Raw genomic sequence first — 21,303 nt, forward strand, 5'->3', positions numbered from 1 at the left:
CTATCAAGTATGGGTGCAATAGCAACGATCTCATGTTTAACATAAGGAACTATAGCAAATTCATCTTCATAAATATTGGCATCATGGCCACAAGAATAGCAAGCATCATGTTCATCAAGGGATATTTCAATCAAATCATCGGAATCATAACTATCTATAGATTCATGCATATCATTATTTTCTTCAGAAGCAACGGTCATTCTTTCAATAAATTCTTTGACATAGACATTATGAGCATAGTTTTCATAGCAATATTTAAGTATGTCAAAATTTTCAGATTCGTAGAGAGTAATATCATACTTTTCAATCAAAGAAGCAACTTCATAAGCACCCTTAAAAGCAACAAATTCTTCAATTTGTTCGATATCATAGTAACTATAGACACCCTTTGCATAAGAAGATAAGATTTCATTATCATTAAACTCACATAGGTATGGGAGGTGTTTTTTAGGGTTCTTAGAGCAACAAGTAAAACCATAAATTTCACAAAGATTCCAAGCATAACACAGCAATCTGTTTATTTGATCCCATAAGAGTCTCCCTTTTTCAGACAAACGATGACGCACAAAATGAGCATGCTCATCTAAAGATTTCCCATCAACTAGGCTAGTTGGGGTTTCAGCACGAGCGCATAAGGATCGAAGATGATCCAAGTAGAACACTTTAAGTGGATCCATATCAATAGATTTTTATCAAGCAAAGATGCAAGCAAATAGAAGGCACATGGAAACACAAACAAAGATACATATGGGTAGAAGGCGAAGAAAAGGCAAAGGTGAAGTGGGGGAGAGGAAAACGAGAGGCAAATGGCAAATAATGTAAAGCGAGGGATAAGAGTTTGTGACGAGTACTTGGTATGTCTTGACTTGAGCGTAGATCTCCCCGGCAACGGCGCCAGAAATGGCTAGTTGCTGGGAGATCAAATCTTGACTTGACTTGGCGTAAACCTCCCCGGCAATAGCACCAAAAATCCTTCTTGCTACCTCTTGAGCATGCGTTGGTTTTCCCTTGAAGAGGAAAGGGTGATGCAGCAAAGTAGCGTTAGTATTTCCCTCAGTTTTTGAGAACCAAGGTATCAATCCAGTAGGAGGTTACACGCAAGTCGCCTTATACCTGCACAAACAAATAAGAACCTTGCATCGACGTAACTCTTTACGACGAACTATTTATCACCTCCATAACCGAGAAAATATTTCCTTAGTCCTTTAAGGATATTTTTGACCGTTGTTCAGTGATCTACTCTTGGATCACTATTGTACCCCCTTGCCAAACTCATGGCAAGGTACACAATAGGTCTGGTATACAGCATGGCATACTTTATAGAACCTATGGCTAAGGCATGGGGAATGACTTTCATTCTATCTCTATCTTCTGCTGTGGTCGGGCTTTCAGTCTTACTCAACTTTATACTTTGCAACACATGCAAGAACTCCTTCTTTGACCGTTCCATTTTGAACTACTTCAAAATCTTGTCAAGGTATGTACTCATTGAAAAAAATTATCAAGCTTCTTGATCTATCTCTATAGATCCTGATGCTCAATATGTAAGCAGCTTCACCGATGTCTTTCTTTGAAAAACTCTTTTCAAACACTCCTTCATGCTTTCCAGAAAATTCTACATCATTTTCGATTAACAATATGTCATTCACATATACTTATCAAAAAGGTTGTAGTGCTCCCACTCACTTTCTTGTAAATACAAGCTTCATCGCAAGTCTATATAAAACCATATGCTTTGATCAACTTATCAAAGCGTATATTCCAACTCTGAGATGCTTGCACCAGTCCATAGATGGATCACTGGAGCTTGCACACTTTGTTAGCACCTTTAGGATCGACAAAACCTCTTGGTTGCATCATATACAACTCTTCTTTAAGAAACCCATTAAGGAATGCAGTTTTGACATCCATTTGCCAGATTTCATAAAATGTGGCAATTGCTAACATGATTCGGACAGACTTCAGCATCTCTACGAGTGAGAAAATCTCATCGTAGTCAACACCTTGAACTTGTCAAAAACCTTTTTCTGACAAGTCTAGCCTTGTAGATAGTAACACTACTATCAGTGGTCGTCTTCCTCTTGAAGATCCATTTATTCTCTATGGCTTGCCGATCATCGGACAAGTCCACCAAAGTCCATACTTTGTTCTCATACATGGATCCCATCTCAGATTTCATGGCTTCGAGCCATTTCGCGGAATCTGGGCTCATCATCGTTTCCTCATAGTTCGTAGGTTCGTCATGGTCAAGTAACATGACCTACAGAACAGGATTACCGTACCACTCTGGTGCGGACCTTACTCTGGTTGACCTACGAGGTTCGGTAGTAACTTGATCTGAAGTTTCATGATCATCATCATTAGCTTCCTCATTAATTGGTGTAGGAATCACTGGAACTGGTTTCTGTGATGGACTACTTTCTAATTCGGGAGAAGGTACAATTACCTCATCAAGTTCTACTTTCCTCCCACTCACTTCTTTCGAGAGAAACTACTTCTCTAGAAAGGATCCATTCTTAGCAACGAATATCTTGCCTTCGGATCTATGATAGAAGGTGTACCCAACAGTCTCCTTTGGGTATCCTACGAAGACACATTTCTCCGATTTGGGTTCAAGCTTATCAGCTTGAAGCTTTTTCACATAAGCATCGCAGCCCCAAACTTTAAGAAATGACAGCTTAGGTTTCTTGCGAAACCACAGTTCATACGGTGTCATCTCAACGAGATTTAGATGGTGCCCTATTTAACGTGAATGCATCTGTCTCTAATGCATAACCCCAAAACGATAGCGGTAAATCAGTAAGAGACATCATAGATCGCACCATATCCAATAAAGTGCGGTTACGGCGTTTGGACACACCATTATGCTGTGGTGTTCCAGGTGGCGTGATTTGCGAAACTATTCCACATTGTTTCAAATGAAGACCAAACTCGTAACTCAAATATTCACCTCCACGATCAGATCGAAGAAACTTTATTTTCTTGTTACGATGATTTTCCACTTCACTCTGAAATTCTTTGAACTTTTCAAATGTTTCAGACTTATGTTTCATCAAGTAGATATACCCATATCTGCTCAAATCATCTGTGAAGGTCAGAAAATAACGATACCCGCCGCGAGCCTCAACACTCATCAGACCGCATACATCGGTATGTATTATTTCCAACAAGTCCGTTGCTCGCTCCATAGTTCCGGAGAACGGAGTTTTAGTCATCTTGCCCATGAGGCATGGTTCGCAAGCATCAAGTGATTCATAATCAAGTGATTCCAAAAGCCCATCAGCATGGAGTTTCTTCATGCGCTTTACACCAATATGACCTAAACGGCAGTGCCACAAATAAGTTGCACTATCATTATTAACCTTGCATCTTTTGGCTTCAAAATTATGAATATGTGTATCATTACGATCGAGATTCAATAAACCATTTATATTAAGTGTATGACCATAGAAGGTTTTATTCATGTAAACAGAACAACAATTATTCTTTGACTTAAATTAAATGAATAACCATATTGCAATAAACATGATCACATCATATTTATGCTCAACGCAAATGCCAAATAACATTTATTTAGGTTCAACACTAATCCCGAAAGTATAGGGAGTGTGCGATGATGATCATATCAATCTTGGAACCACTTCCAACACACATCGTCACTTCACCCTTAACTAGTCTCTGTTCATTCTGCAACTCCCGTTTCGTGTTACTAATTTTAGCAACTGAACCGGTATCAAATACTCAGGGGTTGCTATGAACACTAGTAAAGTAAACATCAATAATCTGTATATCAAATATACCTTTGTTCACTTTGCCATCCTTCTTATCCGCCAAAAATTTGGGGTAGTTCCGCTTCTAGTGACCATTCTCTTTGCAGTAGAAGCACTCAGTTTCAGGCTTAGGTCTAGCTTTGGGCTTCTTCATGGGAGTGACAACTTAATTGCCATTCTTCTTGAAGTTCCCTTTCTTTTCCTTTGCCCTTTTCTTGAAACTAGTGATCTTGTTTAACCATCAACAATTGATGTTTTTTCTTGATTTCTACCTTCGTCGATTTCAGCATCGCGAAGAGCTCGGGAATCATTTTCGTCATCCCTCGCATATTATAGTTCATCATGAAGTTCTAGTAACTTGGTGATAGTGACTAGAGAACTCTGTCAATCAGTATCTTATCTGGAAGATTAAGTCCCACTTGATTCAAGTGATTGTAATACTCAGACATTCTGAGCACATGCTCACTAGCTGAGCTATTCTCCTCCATCTTGTAGGAAAAGTACTTTGTCAGAGGTCTCATACCTCTTAACACGGGCATGTGTCTGAAATACCAATTTCAACTCTTGGAACATTTCATATGCTCCATGGCGTTCAAAACGTTTTTGAAGTCCCGGTTCTAAGCCGTAAAGCATGGTGCACTAAACTATCAAGTAGTCATCATTCAAATATTCATAACGTCTGCATCTGCTCCTGCAATAGGTCTGTCACCTAGCGGTGCATCAAGAACATAATTCTTCTGTGCAGTCATGAGGATAATCCTCAGATCACGGACCAAGTCCACATCATTGCTACTATCATCTTTCAACTTATTTTTCTCTAGGAACATATCAAAAAATAAACGGGGAACTACATCGCGAGCTATAGATCTACAACATAATTTGCAAATACTATCAGGACTAAGTTGATGATAAATTTAAGTTCAATTAATAATATTACTTAAGAACTCCCACTTAGATAGACATCCCTCGAGTCATCTAAATGATCACGTGATCCATATCAACTAAACCATATCCGATCATCACGTGAGATGGAGTAGTTTTCAATGGTGAACATCACTATGTTGATCATATCTACTATATGATTCACGCTCAACCTTTCGGTCTCAGTGTTCCGAGGCCATACCTGCATATGCTAGGCTCGTCAAGTTTAACCCGAGTATTCCGCGTGTGCAAAACTGGCTTGCACCCGTTGTATGTGAACGTAGAGCTTATCACACCCGATCATCACGTGGTGTCTCGGCACGACGAACTGTAGCAGTGGTGCATACTCAGGGAGAACACCTATACCTTGAAATTTAGTGAGAGATCATCTTATAATGCTACCAACGTACTAAGGAAAATAAGATGTATAAAGGATAAACATCACATGCAATCAATATGAGTGACATGATATGGCCATCATCATCTTGTGCCTTTGATCTCCATCTCCAAAGCACCGTCATGATCACCATCGTCACCGGCTTGACACCTTGATCTCCATCGAAGCATCGTTGTCGTCTCGCCAACTATTGCTACTACGACTATCACTACCGCTTAGTGATAAAGTAAAGCAATTACATGGCGATTGCATTTCATACAATAAAGCGACAACCATATGGCTCCTGCCAGTTGCAGATAACTGTTACAAAAGATGATCATCTCATACAACAATTTATATATCATCACGTCTTGGCCATATCACATCATAGTAAGCCCTGCAAAAAACAAGTTAGACATCCTCTAATTTGTTGTTGCAAGTTTTACGTGGCTGCCACGGGCTTCTAGCAAGAACCGTTCTTACCTACGCATCAAAACCACAACGATTTTTTGTCAAGTGTGCTGTTTTTACCTTCAACAAGGACCGGGCGTAGTCAAACTCGATCCAACTAAAGTTGGAGAAACACACACCCACTAGCCACCTGTGTGCGAAGCACGGCGGCGGAACCAGTCTCATGAACGCGGTCATGTAATGTTGGTCTGGGCCGCTTCATCCAACAATACCGCCGAATCAAAGTATGCCATGCTCGTAAGCAGTATGACTATTATTGCCCACAACTCTTTGTGTTCTACTCGTGCATATAACATCTATGCATAGACCTGGCTCGGATGCCACTGTTGGGGAACGTAGTATTTCAAAAAAATTCCTACGATCACGCAAGATCTATATAGGTGAAGCATAGCAACGAGCGGGGAGAGTGTGTCCACGTAACCTCGTAGACCAAAAGCGGAAGCGTTTAAGTAACGCGGTTGATGTAGTCGAACGTCTTCGCGATCCAACTGATCAAGTACCAAACGCATGGCACCTCCGCGATCTGCACACGTACATCTCGGTGACGTCTCTCGACGTCTTGATCCAGCTGAGGCCGAGGGAGAGTTTTCGTCAGCACGACGGCGTGGTGACGGTGATGATGAAGTTACCGGCGTAAGGCTTCGCCTAAGCACTGCAACGATATGACCGAGGTGTGTTTCTGTGGAGGGGGGCACCGCACACGGCTAAGAGAAACTTTGGGGTGCTCCCTGTTGGGGAACGTAGTAATTTCAAAAAAAAATCCTACGCACACACAGGATCATGGTGATGCATAGCAACGAGAGGGGAGAGTGTGTCCACGTACCCTCGTAGACCGAAAGCGGAAGCGTTAGCACAACGCGGTTGATGTAATCATACGTCTTCACGATCCGACCGATCCAAGTACCAAACGTACGGTACCTCCGAGTTCAGCAGACGTTCAGCTCGATGACGTCCTGCGAGCACTGATCCAGCAAAGCTTCACCGGAGAGTTTCGTCAGCACGACGGTGTGATGACGGTTATGATGATGCTACCGACGCAGGGCTTCGCCTTAGCACCGCTATGATATGATCGACGTGGATTATGGTGGAGGGGGGCACCGCACACGGCTGGGAGAGATCAACAGATCAACTTGTGTGTCTTGGGGTGCCCCCCTGCCCCCGTATATAAAGGAGGGAGGGAGGAGGAGGCCGGCCCTAGGAGGGGCGTGCAAAGGAGTAGGATTCCTACTCCTAGTAGGAGTAGGTTTCCGCCTTTCCTAGTCCAACTAGGAGAAGGGGGAAAGGAGGGGGAGGGGAGAAGGAAGGGAGAGGGGGGCCGCGCCCCAAACCCCTTGTCCAATTCGGACTGGGCTTGGGAGGGGCGCGCGCCACCTCCTGGCTGCTGCCTCTCCTTCCCACTAAGGCCCATTAAGGCCCATTGACTCCCCGGACGAATTCCCGTAACTCCCCGGTACTCCGAAAAATACCCGAATCACTCGGAACCTTTCTGATGTCCGAATATAGCCTTCCAATATATCGATCTTTACGTCTCGACCATTTCGAGACTCCTCGTCATGTCCCCGATCTCATCCGGGACTCCGAACTATCTTCGGTACATCAAATCACATAAACTCATAATACCGATCGTCACCGAACTTGTAGCGTGCGGACCCTACGAGTTCGAGAACTATGTAGACATGACTGAGACACGTCTCCGGTCAATAACCAATAGCGGAACCTGGATGCACGTATTGGCTCCTACATATTCTACGAAGATCTTTATCGGTCAAACCGCATAACAACATACGTTGTTCCCTTTGTCATCGGTATGTTACTTGCTCGAGATTCGATCGTCGGTATCTCAATACCTAGTTCAATCTCGTTACTGGCAAGTCTCTTTACTCGTTCCGTAATGCATCATCCTGCAACTAACTCATTGGTCACATTGCTTGCAAGGCTTATAGTGATGTGCATTACCGAGAGGGCCCAGAGATACCTCTCCGACAATCGGAGTGACAAATCGTAATCTCGAAATACACCAACTCAACAAGTACCTTCGGAGACACCTGTAGAGCACCTTTATAATCACCCAGTTGCGTTGTGATGTTTGGTAGCACAACAAGTGTTCCTCCGGTATTCGGGAGCTGCATAATCTCATAGTCATAGGAACATGTATAAGTCATGAAGAAAGCAATAGCAGCATACTAAACGATCAAGTGCTAAGCTAACGGAATGGGTCAAGTCAATCACCTCATTCTCTTATGTTGTGATCCCGTTAATCAAATGACAACTCATGTGTATGGCTAGGAAACTTAACCATCTTTGATTCAACGAGCTAGTCAAGTAGGCATACTAGTGACACTCCTTTTTGTCTATGTATTCACACATGTATCAAGTTTTCGGTTAATACAATTCTAGCATGAATAATAAACATTTATCATGAAATAAGGAAATAAATAATAACTTTATTATTGCCTCTAGGGCATATTTCCTTCACTCCCCTCCCCCGTATATAAAGGAGGGAGGGAGGAGGCGGCCGGCCTAGGAGGCGCGCCAAGCATAGGGAGTCCTACTAGGACTCCCAAGTCCTAGTAGGATTCCCTTTCCTATTCGGAGTAGGAGAGAAGGAAAGAGAGGGAGAGGGAGAAGGAAAGGGGGGGCCGCGCCCCCACCCCTTGTCCAATTCGGTTTGGGCAGGGGGGAGGCGCGCACCACCTCTTGGCCCTTCTCCCCTCTCTCCACTAAAGCCCAATAAGGCCCATTACTTCTCCCGGTGAATTCCCGTAACTCCCCGGTACTCCGAAAAATACTCGAATCACTCGGAACCATTCCGATGTCCGAATATAGCCTTCCAATATATGAATCTTTACCTCTCGACCATTTCGAGACGCCTCATCATGTCCGTGATCTCATCCGGGACTCCGAACAACCTTCGGTACATCAAATCACATTACTCATAATACAAATTGTCATCGAACGTTAAGCGTGCGAACCCTACGGGTTCGAGAACTATGTAGACATGACCGAGACACATCTATGGTCAATAACCAATAGCGGAACCTGGATGCTCATATTGGCTCCTACATATTCTACGAAGATCTTTATCGGTCAAACTGCATAACAACATACGTTGTTCCCTTTGTCATCGGTATGGTACTTGCCCGAGATTCGATCGTCGGTATCATCATACCTAGTTTAATCTCGTTACCGCCAAGTCTCTTTACTCCTTCCTTGATGCATCATCCCGTAACTAACTCATTAGTCACATTACTTGCAAGGCTTATAGTGATGTGCATTACCGAGAGGGCCTAGAGATACCTCTCTGAAACACGGAGTGACAAATCCTAATCTCGATCTATGTCAACCATTGGAGATACCTGTAGAGCATCTTTATAATCACCCAGTTACGTTGTGACGTTTGATAGCACACTAAGTGTTCCTCCCGTATTCGGGAGTTGCATAATCTCATAGTCATAGGAACATGTATAAGTCATGAAGAAAGCAATAGCAATAAACTAAACGATCATAGTGCTAAGCTAACGGATGGGTATTGTCCATCACATCATTCTCTAATGATGTGATCCCGTTTATCAAATGACAACACATGTCTATGGCTAGGAACCTTAACCATCTTTGATTAACGAGCTAGTCAAGTAGAGGCTACTAGGGACACTCTGTTTTGTCTATGTATTCACACATGTACTAAGTTTCTGGTTAATACAATTCTAGCATGAATAATAAACATTTATCATGATATAAGCAAATATAAATAACAACTTTATTATTGCCTCTAGGGCATATTTCCTTCAGGATACCGTTTCGATGCCTCCTCTCGAAAAGAAACAGAACCTCTCGAATCGTTACGTGAATCCTCGGTCGAACGGCTAGCCCCTCCTAATTGCGCTGCATCTAGCCGGCCAACCTACGCCTAACATTGCCATAGCCCTCTCAACTGGGCTGCAGCTGCGGAAGAAGTTGCCGATCTCCAGAACGCTCCTGGAATCGCTACCTGAAGCTAGAAGCGAGGAGGAGAAGTTGAATCCGTGGAGTTTTGTGAAGCTGGAGAGGATCCGAACACGCCCTTAGATGCCTCTGTCTTGACCAGGAAGGAGTTTCGGATGGCTGCTGGTTGGACCACTATGACCTGGAGTCTGGTCGCGTTTGATCACCCTTATATCATCCCTACATTCGATGCCGATTTAAGGGGTGCCGGTCACGGACGTATAGGAACTAAGTGTGAGGTCCGATTGATCAACATTTTTTGACCGGGCGGACGTTGAAGACGTTTACGGAGGAAACAGGGTCCGGTAGATGCTGAGAAAGGATATTCTCCGGCGTCCAGATTCGAATCGGACGGTGAGACCGTACTACTACTGCCGTTCGGCACGAACAACTTTAACCTCGCGCGCGCCACGCATGCACCCGTTCCAGAGGACCACGGACACCGACAGGTAGGGCCGGTGCACGCGTTGGCACTGGACCCGCGCCACGTCTCCCTCGCCTCAGCCCGGCATCGTCTTCTCCCCCACCCCCCGCCTCCCTCCCCATCCTCGTCGCATCTGTGCTCGCGAAGCCGCTGCGCGCGCGTACAAATACCCGGCGGAGGAAACGGCGAGGGGCCACCGAACCCTAAAACCCCACGCCTCCGTCTCCGCCACGCGCCTGCCTCACCATGGCGGCCGTACAGCGCCTGCTCCGCTCCTCCTCCGTCGCCGCGGCGGGCAGGAGGCGCATGGCGACGTCGCTGGCGCCCGGGCAGGCGCCCGCGGCGGCGCCGGCCTTCCCGTTCGCGGGGGCGGAGAGGAGGCGCCGGCCGGCGCACGAGAGGAACGTGCAGTGGGTCTTCCTGGGCTGCCCCGGCATCGGCAAGGGCACCTACGCCAGCCGCCTCTCCCGCCTCCTCGGCGTGCCCCACATCGCCACCGGTGACCTCGTCCGCGACGAGCTCGCCTCCACCGGGCCCGATGCTGTGCAGGTGAGTCCCTCTCCCCCATTTCCCTCCCCGCTGATTTCCAGATCCCGATCTGGATCTGTGATTGGGATTCGCGGCTCGTTTCTGCTCGTTTCTGCCCGCTGATTTGTTTATTGATCTACTGCAAAAAGAATCAACTGAAAAGAACATTTCTGTGATTTATGAAAACTAATCTCGTGCGCGCAAAGTTCTGTTTTTTGCAGCAAGATCAAATAACTATCACGTTAGGTTGTCCTAACGGTTTTACTTGGCACAAACACTAATTAAAACACAAAACCACATCTAACCAGAGGCTAGATGAATTATTTATTATTAAACAGAACCAAAAAGAAAGAAACAAAAATAAAATTGGGTTGCCTCCCAACACGCGCTATCGTTTAACGCCCTAGCTAGGCATAAAAACAAGGATTGATCTAGGTATTGCCATCTTTGGTAGGCAACCCATAAGTGGCTCCCATAATGGATTCATAAGGTAATTTAATCATCTTTCTAGGGAAGTGTTCCATGCCTTTCCTTAACGGAAATTGGAATCTAATATTCACTTCCTTCATATCAATAATTGCACCAATCGTTCTAAGGAAAGGTCTACCAAGAATAATAGGACATGAAGGATTGCAATCTATATCAAGAACAATAAAATCTACGGGAACATAATTCCTATTTGCAACAATAAGAAAATTGTTAATTCTTCCCATAGGTTTCTTGATAGTGGAATCCGCAAGGTGCAAGTTTAAAGAGCAATCATCAAATTCACGGAAACCTAGCAAATCACACAAAGTTTTTGGAATCGTGGAAACGCTAGCACCCAAATCACACAAAGCATAGCATTCATGATCTTTAATTTTAATTTTAATTGTAGGTTCCCACTCATCATAAAGTTTTCTAAGGATAGAAACTTCCAACTCAAGTTTTTGGTCATAAGATTGCATCAAAGCATCAACGATATGTTTAGTAAAAGCTTTATTTTGACTATAAGCATGCGGAGAATTTAGCACGGATTGCGACAAGGAAATACAATCTATTAAAGAACAATTATCATAATTAAACTCCTTGAAATCCAAGATAGCGGGTTCAATGCTATCTAAAGTTTTGACCTCTTCAATCCCACTTTTACCAATTTTTGCATCAAGATCTAAAAACTCCGAATTATTGGGACGCCTTTTAACTAAAGTTGACTCATCTCCAGTACCATCATTATCAAGATTCATATTGCAAAACAAAGATTTAATAGGGGACACATCAATAACTTTTAGATCTTGATCTTTATTCTCCTAAAATTTTTCCGGTTTAGCGGCCATCTTATTAACTAAGGTGGCCTGCTTATCCGAGATTTCAGCTATTAATTTTTCAAGATGAACAATCTGAGATTTCAAACCATAAAATTCCTTAGACATACCACTAAGCTCTTTATTCATGTATTCCATAAAGCCTTTTTGTTCCTTAAGCTCGTTTCTAAAGAAATTATTGTGCTCAAATTGTAAAGTCATAAAACTTCGGACATTGCTTTCAATCTCTTCCTGTCTTTTAAGGTGAAGATCACCAAATCTAGGCAGGGCCATAGGGGCAACAAGCAACAAGAGGCAAGCAAAAAAGAGGCGAACGGAAAAGAGGGCAAATAAAACGGCAAGGGTGAAGTCGGGGAGAGGAAAACGAGAGGCAAATGGCAAATAATGTAATGCGAGGGATAAGAGTTTGTGATGGGTACTTGGTATGTCTTGACTTGTGCGTAGACTCCCCAGCAACGGCGCCAGAAATCCTTCTTGCTACCTCTTGAGCACAGCGTTAGTTTTCCCTTGAAGAGGAAAGGGTGATGCAGCAAAGTAGCGTAAGTATTTCCCTCAATTTTTGAGAACCAAGGTATCAATCCAGTAGGAGGCCACACGCAAGTCCCTCGCACCTACACAAACAAATAAGAACCTTGCAACCAACGCGATAAAGGGGTTGTCAATCCCTTCACGGCCACTTGCAAAAGTGAGATCTGATAGAGAAGATAAGATAATTTTTTTGGTATTTTTATGATAAAGACTAAAAGTAAAGAAAGCAAAATAAACGGTAATAGAAATTGCTAGTTGTTGGGAGATTAATATGATGGAAGATAGACCCGGGGGCCATAGGTTTCACTAGTGGCTTCTCTCAAGATAGCATAAATATTACGGTGGGTGAACAAATTATTGTCGAGCAATTGATAGAATTGAGCATAGTTATGAGAATATCTAGGTATGATCATGTATATAGGCATCACATCCGCGACAAGTAGACCGACTCCTGCCTGCATCTACTACTATTACTCCACACATCGACCGCTATCCAGCATGCATCTAGAGTATTAAGTTCATAAGAACGGAGTAACGCTTTAAGCAATATGACATGATGTAGAGGGGTAAACTCAAGCAATATGATATAAACCCCGTATTTTTATCCTCGATGGCAACAATACAATACGTGTCGTTTCCCTTACTGTCACTGGGATCGAGCACCGCAAGATTCATGCAACAGCGAAGGGCTGAAGGAAGAGCACAGGGGTTGCGCATCGGAACGGCTCCGTCGCTCCCCTCCTTGAAGACTCATGCAACAGCGAAGGGCTGAAGGGAATGCGCGTCGGAGCGGGAGGTGACGCAACCGACCCATGTCTATTATGATTAAGACTAATGCTTCTCCGTCCTTTTTGGTCCCACGTCGTTGATCCACAATGTTTTACACCGATTTAAGAGTGTTTCCCTCGACATGGCTACCGGCAAGTAGCAATAGAGTAGAGATAGCATGGTCTAAGGCTGCAGGGGCGCGTGTAGAGCGCACGCGGGGGGGAGGGGGACGTGGGGTATAGGGAAAGCTATGCCTTTTAGGAAAAATGTCAAAAAGAAGGGGGAAGAAGTGGCGACTCTCGATAGGAAGAGAGAAAATGAGCCGTGATAACTCAAGTTGGCCCTGTGAGAGCATCTACAGCTGCAGCCTGTAAATTTGAGCCCTCAAACGTCAGCGGACGCACCCGCAGACAATGGCCGGGCGGGCCTCAAATTTTTACCATTTGCAAACACAAACCCTATTTTCAAAACAGCTAATACATGCAAACATATGCACGTCGATCATTTTGGAAGCTGCGGATGTTGGGTCGGCGGGGCTGTCGAAAAACACCGAATAATAAAATGCTCATACTAAGATTTTCACATCGGTATTGGGCAGGCAGGTTTGGATGTTTAGTCCCACCTCACCGCGTGAGGAGCTAGTCGACCGACTTAAATAGCCGAGTCGTCCAGAAGTGATAAACTTCAGTCATCAATGCATCCTTTGTTAAGGAGATGCACTATCACTATTATTTTTATGCCGATTACAGAGAAGATTAATAGTCATGGTCTATCATCTTCACAAACGGAACACTGATGTTCGCACAGCTCTTTTTGAATCACAATGTTACGAACGGGGCAAGTGTCTAGGCCAAAAATAATAATTTGATGAACAATTTAAAAATCTCTTTGATAGTAGTACGACTATCACCGTATATGAACGAGATGAACTTAACACTCGATGAACAACCATCGGTTGACGAAATGCAATCTAGTGTCAAAGCTACCTCGTTCACACAACGAGAATTGATCGTCCTATGCAACAAGAGAGAAGCTTGTAGTTATCCGCCGGCGTGCCGATTTAAGCCGGTCGGCGTCCGTCTCGCGCAGTGAGGTGGGACTAAAATTTGGATGCCTCTGTCTTAACCTGGAAGGAGTTTCGGGTGGCTGCAGGTGGGAGTGGGACCGCTATCACCTGGAGTCCGGCCGCCCTTATATCGCCGATTTGAGAGGTGCCGGTCAGCGGGTGTATATGGATCAAGTGTGAGATCCGGTTGAATCATTTCTTTTGTCCACCGGATGTTAAGGACGTTAGGGATGAAATTGGGTCCAGTAGATGCTGAGAAAGGATATTCTCCGGCATCCAGATTCGCATCGGCACAAACATCCAGATTCGAATCGGACGGTGAAACCGTACTACTCTACTGCCGTTCGGCACGAACAGCTTTAACCTCGCGTGCGCCACGCATGCAGCCGGTCCAGAGGACCACAGACACCGTCAGGTAGGGCCGGCGCACGCGTTGGCACTGGACCCGCGCCACGCCCTCCCTCGCCTCAGCCCGGCATCGTCTTCTCCTCCCAGCCCCCCTCCCCACCCTCGTCGCATCTGTGCTCGCGAAGCCGCCGCGCGCGCGTACAAATACCCGGCGGAGGAAACGGCGAGGGGCCACCGAACCCTAAAACCCCGCGCCTCCGTCCCCGCCACGCGCCTGCCTCACCATGGCGGCCGTACAGCGCCTGCTCCGCTCCTCGTCCGTCGCCGCGGCGGGCAGGAGGCGCATGGCGACGTCGCTGGCGCCCGGGCAGGCACCCGCGGCGGCGCCGGCCTTCCCGTTCGCGGGGGCCGAGAGGAGGCGCCGGCCGGCGCACGAGAGGAACGTGCAGTGGGTCTTCCTGGGCTGCCCCGGCGTCGGCAAGGGCACCTACGCCAGCCGCCTCTCCCGCCTCCTCGGCGTGCCCCACATCGCCACCGGCGACCTCGTCCGCGACGAGCTCGCCTCCACCGGCCCGGACGCCGTGCAGGTGAGCGTCCCTCCCCCCATTTCCCTCTCCGCCGTTTTCCAGATCCCGATCTGGATCTCTGAATTGGGATCTGCGGCTCGTTTCTGCTGAGGTGTATAGACCGCAGATCCGTAGAGGTGTGCCTAGTCATGGTGCGTGGTCTGCCTCTACGTGATCCGCCCTGAAATGGTTTTCGGTCGGCCATTTACTTGACCTAGATTTAGATCCAGGGGTAAAGATTTTAGTTTTATACAGAGCATTACGGTGATGTGCGAATTTGAGCTCGAGTTGGACATGATATGCCATCTAAATTCAGTGAGCTATTGCGATCCATTCCGTCTCCGTTGCAGACCCGAGATCATAATTTGGTAGGAATTTTGCATCTATTATAGATATGTGGATTGAGAACGAAAAAGCCAAACAATAGTGATTTTTTCTTTTAGAATTCATAGACACCAACTCCTTCGGCTATTTTATTCCAATTGGGAATGTGTAGCTGGCTATTCACTAAAACTTTTGCTAATACTTCCAATAATACTTCCAATTTGGAAAGTGTAGCGAGCCACTAGAAGATTTTCTAATACTTCCAATCCTGGATAGACGGGAAGAATAAAGAGATACTTATCCTGTTGCTCGTCCATAGCTAATACTTCCAATTGGAAAAGTTTAGCGAGCTATTCAATAGAAGATTTTCTGATACTTCCAATCCTGGATAGACAGGAAGTATAAAGGGATACTTATCCTGTTACTCTCCCTAGAGTCCATAGCTAAATTGCTTACGAACTATCAATGTACCGTTCATATTTAATTAATGGTAATGATGCATGCAACGGATTTTTTTCTACCGTGTATTGACATGGGAGCTGCATGATCGTGCTATATTAGCTCTGCCCTTTATCTGATTATCCTTTTTTTCCTTTGGAAATGACATGGTTGGTTTTTCTTGCAGCTTAAGGAAATTGTTAATCAAGGAAAGCTGGTTTCTGATGAAATTATCATCAATCTCTTATCTAAACGGCTTAAGAAAGGAGAAGAGAAAGGCGAATCAGGGTTTATTCTTGACGGTTTTCCACGCACCGTAAACCAAGCGGTGAGGATCATTTTGCATATCACGAGTCATTTCTGCTTTGTTTATTCCTACTGGTAGAATGAACTTGGTGATTGAATTCCATCTATGTCAATTAATTATTTTCCTGCTCACTTGATTATACAGAAGTGCAATACAATATATCTAAAAATCTTTATTTAGAGGTGTGATTGTGTGAGTACTTTCTGCTCAGCTTGCTGATATATAACGCTTTGATTAACTGGCTGTGTCAAGCAAAAGCTGCTATCAGATTCTCTTTGATGGTTGTTTACTTAATCATGATGTTCCAAACTAACAATGTTTTTCTTCCATATGCCTTGCTCAGGAAATTCTTGACGGAGTTACAGACATTGATATGGTGGTTAATCTGAAGTTGAGAGAAGATATCATAGTACAGAAGTGCCTTGGTAGACGGATTTGTGGCCAATGTGGTAAGAACTTCAATTTGGCCTGCATTGATGTCAAGGCCGAAAATGGGCTACCACCGATCTACATGTCACCATTGTTACCCCCCAATAACTGCATGTCGAAGCTTCTTACTCGAGACGACGACACCGAAGAGGTTGTTAGAAACCGCCTACGGATCTACAATGAAATGGTATTGCACTCTGCTTTTCCACTCTTGCTACATAACTCCTTGCTGTTTACTCCAGCTAGTTTAATTTAGTTCCTGAAGCATACGGTTCTTGCACTCTGTTAATGTGCCGAGCAGCATCAGTAGCGCTACATTGTTGCATACTTGATGGAACTGTATTCACAAGTAGCATTTTGTCTTTTCAGAGTCAACCTGTGGAGGATTTCTACCAGAAGCAGGGAAAGGTTCTCGAGTTCGATTTACCCGGAGGAATCCCTGAATCTTGGCCAAAGCTGCTCGATGTTCTGAATCTCGAGGACCAGCAGGAGATGAAGTTGGCCGCGGCGTAAGTCCTGTGGGACATACCTTACATAGTCCAAAGCATACCATACATTTTTTCAATAATGGAAAAGGGATAAAAGAACTCTTGTTTCCATAGATATGTGTGCCTTTGTGAGCGTAATTTTTGACCAGTAGCGAGCTGTTTATTCTTGCCGGCGTTTTCGCGAGCCGGTGCTATGTAACGATCATAACGATATTTTGATCCTGACTTTTTTGAGTTAGGGGTTTGTGGTGCGTAAGGACACCATGTAATGTTGATTCAAAGATGAAGAGTGGTAGACCGTCATCTGTGCTTTTTACATTCCGATTCTGGTGGTAAGCTTGTCGCGTCGGGCGATTAGGTTAGCGGAGCATGTTATGAGCTTAAATTAGTTCCTATTTTCAGTTTCATTCGATTCAAGTGACACATGCTGGATCTTCTGAAGAAAGATGATGCAAGTTCCTATACACTAAATGTAGTGTCATTTTTCTTTCCTTTTCTTCCATGGTGCATGCTTATGCTACCGAGGCGTGTGGGCATCTGGCATATGATATGTGTCCATGCCCGCATCTTCAACCGAGTAACCTGTCGCTGATCAAGTCGCCGCTTGCCTGTATCGTCGTTGACGGGGTGGTGTCGCCACCCCATGCGCCCCATGCGAGCGTATCCTCGCCAGGTGCTCCGGGTTCGCCGCCCCTGCCGACTCCGCTACGCGCGCGGCCGTCGTTCGAGTTAGGGTGTCGGCGAGGGTATCAGACGCAACCGATCCTATCCCTTCGCTTCCGCCATGCATCGGTTCCTTTGCCGCACGCGCTCCGGTGACGACCTCGACTCGTCGGCGAACAACCCCTTCGCCCCCTTCCCTCTGGCCGCAGCTCCTCCTCCTACGCCCTTGGCGACCCCTGCTCCACCGGCCGCGCCCCGCGCGGCGCGCCTCGCCCCCGACGTTCTCCGCGGCAAACAGGCCGTACCCGAGGCCGCCCCTCCTCCCCCGACTCCGGCGGCTGCTCTCCGCACTGCGGGGAGCGTCCCCGTCCAGCCGCTCGCGCCCGGCGGCTCCGGCAGCGCCCTGGCTCTCCGTCCCGACGTGCCCGATGTCGGCTCCTCCACCGCTGCGACCGGCCTGCCGCCCTCCATCAACCACTTCTTCCAGCACCGGCTCGAGCTCGAATCGGGTAACTACTCTAAATGGCGCCAGATCTTTTACGTCGTTTGTTGCAAATATCAAGTGCAGCACCACCTCGACGTCCCTGCCGAGCCGCTCCTCCAAAGCGCCGTGTGGCGCAACGATGACCTGTCCATCGTCCTCTAGTTCCACGGCGTCGTCGCCGATGAGCTCCTGGATGTGGTCGCCTTGCCGAACAGCACCGCCTTCGACATCTGGCAGCAGCTACACCTTCTCTTCCGCGACAATCAAGCCGGCCGCGCGGTGATCCTCGGCGCGGAATTCCGCAACCTCGTCCAGGGGGATTTCTCCATCGCTGAGTACTGTCGGCGTCTCAAGTCCCTCGCCACGGACCTCGGTGACGTCGGCGAGCGCGTCACCGACCGCACGCTGACCCTTCAGCTCATCCGCGGCCTCAACAACAAGTTCCGGATCATGGCGACTCTGCTTCCCATGCAGACGCCCTTCCCGACGTTCGTGCAGGCCCGCTCCCGGCTGCTGATGGAGGAAATCTCCGCCAACGAACGCGCTCGCCTCGACGGCCGCCCGGAGGCCACCGCCACCGCCCTCACCAACGGCTCCGGCTCGGGATCCTCGGGCACCTCCACCGACCGGGGCAAAGGCGCCACTCCTCCCGCCACAGATCGCGACACCGGCGGGCGCGGGCGTGGCCGCGGGCGCGGTCGTGGCCGCGGACGCGGCTCTTCTTCCCCTGGCAATGCCCCGTCCGGGCGCGGCGTGCCTGCACCCGCTCCCGTCGCCAACGCGCCGCTCCACGGTTACTTCGCCCCGTACGGCGCTCTTCTTCACGGCCCGCCCCAGCCTCGCGCGCCCTGGGCCGCGCCGAACGCCGCAGGCGTCTTGGGCCCTCGTCCACCGCCACCCCAGCAGGCCTACCCGGCGGTGCACGCGCCGTCGTCTGCCGGCCCGACGTGGGAACAATACCATCAGCTGTACGCGGCTCTGCAGAACCTGTCGACGCAGCAGAACGCCGGCGACAGTCAGGACTGGATTCTTGACACCGGCGCCTCTTCCCACGTGACCGGTATGGCCGACTCCCTCTCTCAGTGTTTTTCTCCATCTTTGCGTCATTCTTCGAGCATCTTAGTTGGTAACGGTTCTCGCTTACCCGTGACGGCCGTCGGCTCCACCAAAATATCTTCCTTCTCTCTCAACGATGTACTTGTCTCCCCTACTGTCATCCAAAACCTCATCTCTGTACGTCGCTTTACCATTGACAATTCATGCAGTATAGAATTTGACCCGTTTGGTTTTACCGTGAAGGACCTAGCTACCCGCAAGATCATCATGAGGTCCAATAGCCATGGAGACCTCTATCCATTCTTCACCAACTCCGGCGTGCAAGCTCTTCTCACGGTGGTGGGCAGCGACGTGTGGCACCGGCGCTTGGGGCATCCTAGTGACAAGACCATCTCCACTTTAGCTCGTTTTTTTCTTCCAACATGTAATAAAGGCGTGCCCCATACTACCTTATGTACGGCATGCCAATTAGGCAAGCAGCCACGGCTGCCTTTTTCCCATTCAAACTCATTTACTACAGCACCGTTTCAGCTCATACACTGTGATTTATGGACTTCTCCTGTTTGTAGCTTCTCGGGGTTCCAATATTACCTTGTGATTCTAGATGATTACTCCCACTACTTTTGGACTTTTCCTTTACGCCACAAGTCCGATACCGTAGATATCCTTCATCGCTTCCACGCGTACGTCCTCACACAATTTCATGTCCCTATCCAGTGTATGCAATGCGATAACGGCAGCGAATTTCTTACCACATCCCTCCGCGACCTCTTCTCCCGCTACGGTGCCTCTCTTCGCCTCTACTGCCCGCATACATCACCGCAAAATGGAAAAGCCGAACGCCTCCTCTGTACAACCAATGACATCCTTCGAGTCCTCCTCATACACGCCACACTACCTCCCGCTTTCTGGGTTGAGGCCCTTCACACCGCAACCTACATCCTCAACCGCCGGCCCTCCACTGCCATCGCCTCCGACACCCCTTACTTTCGTCTCCTCGGTAAACACCCTACGTACGACCACATGCACGTCTTCGGGTGTCTTTGCTTTCCGAACACAATTGCCACTAGCCCTCACAAACTTGCCTCTTGCTCCTCACGTTGTGTTTTCCTCGGGTATCCCTTGGAACACAAGGGGTATCGGTGCCTGGATTTAGAATCACGCAAAGTTATAATTTCCAGACATGTCACGTTTGATGAAAACGTTTTTTCCCTACTCTCCTACTCCAGCCACACCGCAGCCCGCACGTCGCCCGGCCGCACACGATCTCGGGCCGCAAATCTTCCCCGAAACGCGTGCTGTCGCTCCACCCAATCAGCTCCCGCCCGCTCGCACCTCGGGATCCCCTTCCTCGGACTCCACCCGATCCACCTGCCCCTCCCGATCCGCCTGCACCTCGGGATCCCCTTCCCCAGTCCTCGCCCCGCAATCCCCATCGGGATCCGCCCCTGCGAGCCCCACCGCGACCGCTTCGCCCCCTCCCATGCCGCCTCCCGCGCCAACCCCGGGCCCACCCTCCCATGCACCACCAATGCATGCGCCTGCTTCGCCCGGCTCCCATGCACGCCACCACAGCCCCTCCCATGCACGTACTACCGCCTCCCCCACTGCCCGCACGCCCGTCGCACCCACGCTCCCGCCGCGCGCCGTGCCAGTAGTGCCACCCGCTAATTTCCACCGCATGCGTACAGGGGCAAAAACGGGGTTTGCCCAGCCCAATGCTCTGATACCAAGTTAGGTTCTGTAACTCTCTCACACTCTGTATTGATGGCCTCGATGGGCTTATATAGTGTTACAACAGCAGTACAGAGGGAGGAGAAGGAGAGTACAACGGCAGTCCTGCATGTGAGGACGTGCGAAGCGCACGAGGCGCATGACCTGTGCCAAGTTGTTGGAGACGTGCGGGAGTGGAGCTGCTGACCGTTAGCCACCAGAGGGGCGACCTGTAGATGGCGTCGAACAGTTCGTCCCATGGCCCCGCCATGTGCTACAGGTTTGCCGTCGCTACAGATTCCGCCATATATATATGCGTGCGGCCGTCGTTCGTCTACGACTCCAGCGGT

The 21,303-nt window shown here is 47.7% G+C and overlaps 2 protein-coding genes across 2 annotated transcripts; both read left to right on the top strand.

The window, feature by feature from the left end:
* The first annotated feature begins 10,105 nt into the window (after positions 1-10,105).
* Positions 10,106-13,687, top strand: LOC123097109 (probable adenylate kinase 1, chloroplastic). Its single transcript, XM_044518867.1, has 2 exons — positions 10,106-10,492; positions 13,670-13,687. Exons 1-2 carry the CDS (start codon positions 10,190-10,192, stop codon positions 13,685-13,687), a joined length of 321 nt encoding a protein of 106 aa, XP_044374802.1. The 5' UTR covers positions 10,106-10,189.
* Positions 13,688-14,595: 908 nt separating this feature from the next.
* LOC123098861 (probable adenylate kinase 1, chloroplastic) lies at positions 14,596-17,353 on the top strand. The gene is made up of 4 exons (XM_044520938.1): positions 14,596-15,072; positions 16,001-16,141; positions 16,464-16,736; positions 16,919-17,353. Exons 1-4 carry the CDS (start codon positions 14,770-14,772, stop codon positions 17,060-17,062), a joined length of 861 nt encoding a protein of 286 aa, XP_044376873.1. The 5' UTR covers positions 14,596-14,769; the 3' UTR covers positions 17,063-17,353.
* The last annotated feature ends 3,950 nt before the right edge of the window (positions 17,354-21,303 follow it).

This window comes from Triticum aestivum, chromosome 4D, assembly GCF_018294505.1.
Source record: "Triticum aestivum cultivar Chinese Spring chromosome 4D, IWGSC CS RefSeq v2.1, whole genome shotgun sequence".
NCBI classification, from domain to species: domain Eukaryota; kingdom Viridiplantae; phylum Streptophyta; class Magnoliopsida; order Poales; family Poaceae; genus Triticum; species Triticum aestivum.

Coding starts and splice junctions, on each gene's coding strand:
- LOC123097109 (XM_044518867.1), top strand. CDS start 10,190: ATGGCGGCCGTACAGCGCCTGCTCCGCTCCTCCTCCGTCGCCGCGGCG.
- LOC123098861 (XM_044520938.1), top strand. CDS start 14,770: ATGGCGGCCGTACAGCGCCTGCTCCGCTCCTCGTCCGTCGCCGCGGCG. Junction 16,142..16,463: donor CACGCACCGTAAACCAAGCG/GTGAGGATCATT, acceptor TGCCTTGCTCAG/GAAATTCTTGACGGAGTTAC. Junction 16,737..16,918: donor TACGGATCTACAATGAAATG/GTATTGCACTCT, acceptor TTGTCTTTTCAG/AGTCAACCTGTGGAGGATTT.